Source organism: Mytilus trossulus, chromosome 4 (assembly GCF_036588685.1).
Source record: "Mytilus trossulus isolate FHL-02 chromosome 4, PNRI_Mtr1.1.1.hap1, whole genome shotgun sequence".
In the NCBI taxonomy this organism is placed as follows: domain Eukaryota; kingdom Metazoa; phylum Mollusca; class Bivalvia; order Mytilida; family Mytilidae; genus Mytilus; species Mytilus trossulus.
In genome coordinates this window covers 18,924,136-18,930,135 of record NC_086376.1, presented here as the reverse complement: position 1 = coordinate 18,930,135, position 6,000 = coordinate 18,924,136, and the positions used below count along the sequence as shown (strand labels likewise).

At 32.8% G+C, this 6,000-nt stretch overlaps 1 protein-coding gene across 1 annotated transcript in view; it reads left to right on the top strand.

Annotated features, from left to right (window-relative positions):
• The first annotated feature begins 249 nt into the window (after positions 1-249).
• Positions 250-6,000, top strand: part of LOC134714821 (geranylgeranyl transferase type-1 subunit beta-like) — a 29,056-nt gene continuing 23,305 nt past the window's right edge. The window contains exons 1-2 of the mRNA XM_063576421.1: positions 250-380; positions 5,023-5,147. Of these exons, the coding sequence (XP_063432491.1) occupies positions 286-380; positions 5,023-5,147 (220 nt within the window). The 5' untranslated portion in view covers positions 250-285. The remainder of the gene's footprint in view (positions 381-5,022; positions 5,148-6,000) is intronic.

Here is a 6,000-nt window from a genome sequence, read left to right as displayed (position 1 = left end):
GCTTAATGCATAAAACCCTTACAATTTTGCGTTTGTGTTTTACACCACTGAGGATTCTTATTAAAGATATGTTGATTTTAAAAACGTTTATTACTGTACGGGTTTATGTATTATGTATACATCACATTAATATTCTTCATATCATTTTTTGATTCAATTGAATATTAAGATTATTATCCAGAGATCGACTTTAATATCAAACTTGGGATACTACCGGGACCCAGACTGACCTTTTAGAAAGACCCCGATTTTGACTCTTCAGTGTTAGAAGATAAAAAAGAACGAATGGCACAAACACTTCTAAAAAAGAAACACATTAAATTTTTTGAAAGATGTCTTCAGATTCTGCCCTCTCGCTACTGTTCTCTGGACAACAACAGGTCTGAAATGTAGATTTGATTTAATCTGAAACAAAATCATACTTCCAAATTGTAAACACGACGATAAAGACGAGGCATGACCTCCCCTCCCTTTTTCTAAAATCTATGACTATGCACAAGTTGGCTGTCTCATATTTTCACATACCAAATGTATAACAATATTTGTATATCCTGTGCTTGGCTATAACAATATTGGTATACATGTCATATGGTACTTCATCGTATCATCATGATCATGTGTTTTCCTGTAATTTCGAGATTCCGCCAATTTAGACGCACCCCTTGATTGACTGCAAGGGTACAACGGATCCTTGTACACTCCCTAAGGAATTAGGATTAATGGAGATGTATCATTTACAATATTATCCCACCACCAGAACAATTCCCACCCAACACCGCCCAAGGGAGCATGTAGGACACTCAGAAGTCTGTTATTACAACGTCACAAATAGGGCTTTTCACGGTTAGTTCGGCCATATTGAATAGGGGGCAGATTTTTTAGAAAGAGGTGGAAATAGTTTGAAAGTTGGGGAAATCCTATGTTTTTTCCAAGCAACTGCTCTGTTTTAATGATGTTTTCCCGTATTTTTCACACTATTATGAAAATCTGCCCCCTATTGAATATGGCTGAAATTAACCATGAAGAGCCCGATTATTTCCATTAAAAAAAACATGCGTAGTATGAATAAAATTGACATATGAAAACATATAATCTGACCAAATGTAGTATGTTATACATTGTGTACAATGCCAGGAAACCAGTGTATACATGTACTTTATCACTGTCTATCTGTACTCCATAACTAGACATCACAAAACACCTTATCGATAATCCCCTCTGACCTGGCCGCTTGAACTTTTGACTCATACAACAATCACTTTTCCATTGTGGTGTCAGATATTTTGTTTTATGACGTCAAAATTTTATTGGAACCTGTGCGATATCCAGTAATGGCGGACAAATAGCGATGAGCTGTATGCAACATGATCGATGTACCAGAATATCAAAAAGACATCCAGTTAGATCTTCCCCACTCTCAGTTTTTGGAAAATGACGCAGTCATTGTTCCATAACTGCCGACCTGATTTCTCTGCCTACCGCGCTTGGTTTCGTATTTACTAATTTCAATACAAACTGGAATGTGCTTGTGTTCCTTATCATTATGCATGAGCATTGTGTAGTAATCAGCAAGGAACCAGTTTACAAACTAACTGGTTTCTGTTTGTATTCCACTACAGCCGAACAAAGTGTTGTAGTTTGACAGGAACCAGTCCAGAATTTTGTAAACTACAAAACGTAATCGGTTATTATCATTCCGTTTTGGTGTTTCATACCGACTTATATGGTTTGAATAAGCTTAAGACCCTTCAAACATTAATGTGATAGGTATATTAAAGACTGTTTTACAAAAGGATGAAACTGTTTTGCTTTAAAAGTCGTACTATAGTGATATATGTTATGTACTGATTTCCACTTTCACCGGTTAATTTCTTCCTTTACACGTGCTTTTGAAACTTCCTGTTTAAACAGAATACAGAATTAAACATCGCAAGTTTTAAAATTGTTTTTTGAGTGAATTAAACTTATTTTAACAATCACGAAGCGTTCGGGAATCATTTCAAGCAGTTTCTTCTTCTCTTTGATGATGGAAAATAGGTTTTCTCAAGAAAATACCGCAAACGATCGCAGAGGAATTGAAACGTACAAGTCAAGTCGGCACCTGGTTAAATTGGCATCTAGTCAAATCGGCACCTATTTGACGTCAATTCGGCTTCCAATAATATTTATTATAATATTTTCTATTCAATTAATTAATAACTGTTACCAAGTACATAGTGAATATTAGGTAAATAACGAAACCAAAGTGAATATGTTGTTGTGTATAAAAGTAAACAACGAAGCTATTGTTTTAACCAATAGACAATTATTAAAATTAAATGGAAAACTATGAGTCCCTTTCAATAAATCAAACTTTCATGCCAAATAATTAGCAAATTTAAGGTGTTTTTTTTTCAGTAATGTTTAAACAGCATTAAACAATCAATCCTGTAAAAGACTCAACTGGTTAAATAATGCATAAAAATATCCAATATCTCATGTATAAGTCCAAATAATAATGACGTCTGACAAGGCTATTTTATTTTTTTCTGGGACGCCTTCCTAAGACGTTCGTAGGAAGGCTTCCTAAGAAGGCGTCCCAGAAAAAAATTAACATAGCCTTGTGGTCATAGGAAGGTGTCCCAGAATAAAATTTAAAAAGCCTTGCCAGACGTAATAATTATTTGGACTACTCATATATATCATTAAAAATACACCAAAAAATTCATGTAGTTGAGAAAAATAAATACATACAAAATGTACATGAACATACAAAAAAGTGAAAGTTAGTATTAACTCTTTTTGCTTTAAAAATTTACAACTGTATTGAATGCTTTTTTTTTGTAAATTCATTGAGGTGTAAAAGCGTTGACCGAAGTACTTTTTGTATGAAGCGTGTAAGCGTAAGCGCTTCATTCTAAAAATGTGCAAACGGTCAATGCTTTTGCAACCCTATGAGGTTACAAAAAGAAACATTCAATACTTATAATTACTTTTTTTAGCTAGGATCATGAAAACATGAATTTTATAACTTTTTTATTCAATTCATCTGTGCACTTTATTGTGGGACCACGTGTTATCATGAATGAAAAGTTTTATTGAGTGATGCAATTGCTTGAGGAATAACATGTGATGTGCAGTTAGCCAATCAGAATAAAGTATTATAATGAAACATATATAAAATGTAATTATAACAAAATACATTACGTTGTAAGAGTTATCTCCCCAAACACTGTTTTTCTTGTGGCCACCTCTCCTTCGTAACCGTAAAAGATTTTATTTTACCAAATTGCTCGTTACATATTAAGGATAAGAATATTCGTTTGAACCATAGCTCTATGGGGACTCCATATGAGAGTTATTCCCCCTTTTTCATATGCATTTTCAACTGGTAAACCATAACTGATAGAGACCTAGGGTCTTCATGAGGTCATTGGTACTTAAAATGAAAATGAGGTCAATGTCAAAGGTCAAGGTCATATTATAAATTTTGATTTTGGCTTATTTTCACTTCTTTTCAAATACCGTATGACATTTTGACAAATAATTTTACATGTCCTTACTTGTATATTTTGGTTGAAAGGCTGTGCATACAATAAAAGGGATTTTTTGTCCATCTTACATTTAAAATTACGCATCAAGTGGTAGTACTCATTAACCAAACATATTAAAGACCTAGGATATTTTGATTCAAGGTCCATGGTTTGTGACCTTGAAATTGAGGTCAAGGTCATAGGTTAATAGGACGTCATAAAGCCATAAGAAACTAACATTTTCAACTGATTTTTCATATTTCAATATAAAAATAGATCTTTTCTAGTGGAAAGACTTCAATTGTTCTCTGAACAATTTGTTTTTAATTTACTTCATATTTTGTGGGAGAAGGGGGTTCAGACTATGTGGTATCAGGTCTGTTTGCGCCCAATACACTTTCGCACCTCGCACGTTCACACCCAAGGTCCGTTCGCACTCTACTCATTCGCGCCCAATTTTAATTCAAATTCAAGTTGAATAATTGGAAAATCATGATTGTTGTTTTAAATTGCTTTGGTGTAAATACTGAATGTATTTATAGCTTGGTATGAGTAAAACATTGAAGATTTTAAAGGAAAACACAAAAGATAATTGTTTTTAAGCCCTTTGATCTGAAACAATAAAATATAGGAACCAAAATATAGCAATCCACTATTATAACCAAAACATGATAAAATTAAACACACAGAAAAAAAATTAGTCAGAATCTCACTTCATTATGAAAGAGGTCAATGAAACAAAGTATAGCAATACACTGACCAAAACATGATTAAGAGTTATTCAACGCTAAATAAAACGTTGACAAAATACCACTTTATTTAGAAAGGATTATTATTATCTTTAACAATACGCTATCCAAAACATGATTAAGATTTATTCAACACAAAAAAAAAATGCTGTCTCACTTTATTTTGAGACAATGACAACAATTATACTTATAAGAAAACACTTGCTTACAGAGTTATTAAACACAAAACCAATTAAGATTAGTTACGAACATGTAGGGTGTGAAAGTGAAAGGGGGCGAACATGAGTTGGCGCAAACGTGAATGGGCGCGAACGGACCCGGATTCAGCCTATGTACCAGTGAGAAATAGAAGCCTTTCTACGGTATTTATTTGTACAATTCAGGTAGTCTTGACCTATTCATTTGTCTTTAAAAAAACCAGCCAGTTGGCACCTTCACTTCACACACACACATATACGAATATCAATTATATGCTTACGAGACATGTTGCATTGTTCAACTAATTACGGTATGTGAAAATCAAGACTTGCATAAAAACTATCCCAATATTAGAGACAGTGGCGTCATTTTTCTTCAGAGCTTTCAGCTCTGATTCACATCTCAGAATAAAAAAAAATATATTTGCTTCACCAAATTTTCTTTCTTATACCCAACAGATATTGGTTTGTTGTAGGCAAAACATAATAATTTAATGCTAACCTAGAGCATGTAGCTATAGACATGATAGAGTATGAAATGTATTTTATTTTTTTTAATTTCAGAATGACCGTAGGATTTTTTGGAATCTCTGGATTGGATATGCTGGACTCACTTGAGGTTCTAGAAAGTGACAAAGAAAATATTATAAATTGGATATACTCCCTGCAACTTCTACCAGATGATGATGGTAAGTAATTTACCACCAGTAGCTTGCAATGCTTTTTGATGGTACATAGATATAGGAAGATGTGGTGTGAGTGCCAATGAGACAACTCTCCATCCAAATAACTATTTAAAAAAAAAGTAAACCTTTATAGGTCATGGTACAGCCTTCAATATGGAGCCTCGGCTGTACACAAACATGTAGTTTAAGTAATTGAACCTCTTCAAATTTAATCCGCATATCAAATTTTAAATGGGATTATGATTTACTTATCTCCCTTAAATAAAAGAATTTAAGATTGCATGAAACAAAATACACATTTGACCTACATGTACTAAGATTTTTACACTTAATCAAACTAATTAGTTGCGTTAGTAAGAAGATTACACAGTACACAAACAACTTATCTTGAGCAATCTCTGAGAAATTACCTAAAAATAGATACAATATATATGAATTTATACAATGTGTTAAACCCATCACACTAAATTTGGATTGAATACATGTAAGTTGACCATTGAAATCTAGTAATTACTGTATAAGTACCTATTTTCATGGTATTTTTAACTTTCTGGAAGTCAAAAATATCATGAAAATAGGTACTTATTTATTTGGCAGTAGGTATTTATTTTCATATAAATGAAATAGTGCGGACACAAACATTATTGACAGGAAAGAAAAACCCAAGAATTAACATCATCCAGCCTTATATCCATATATGCATCTGATATATCTTTATCAGGACTTAAAAAGTATTAAAACAGCAACAGAACAAACAGTAAACAATTATCATAATTATGGAGAAAAGGACTAAATCTAACAAATAATGACCCAAACAAGGCAAAGATGACATCTTTATTGTGTAAAATTCCTTTTT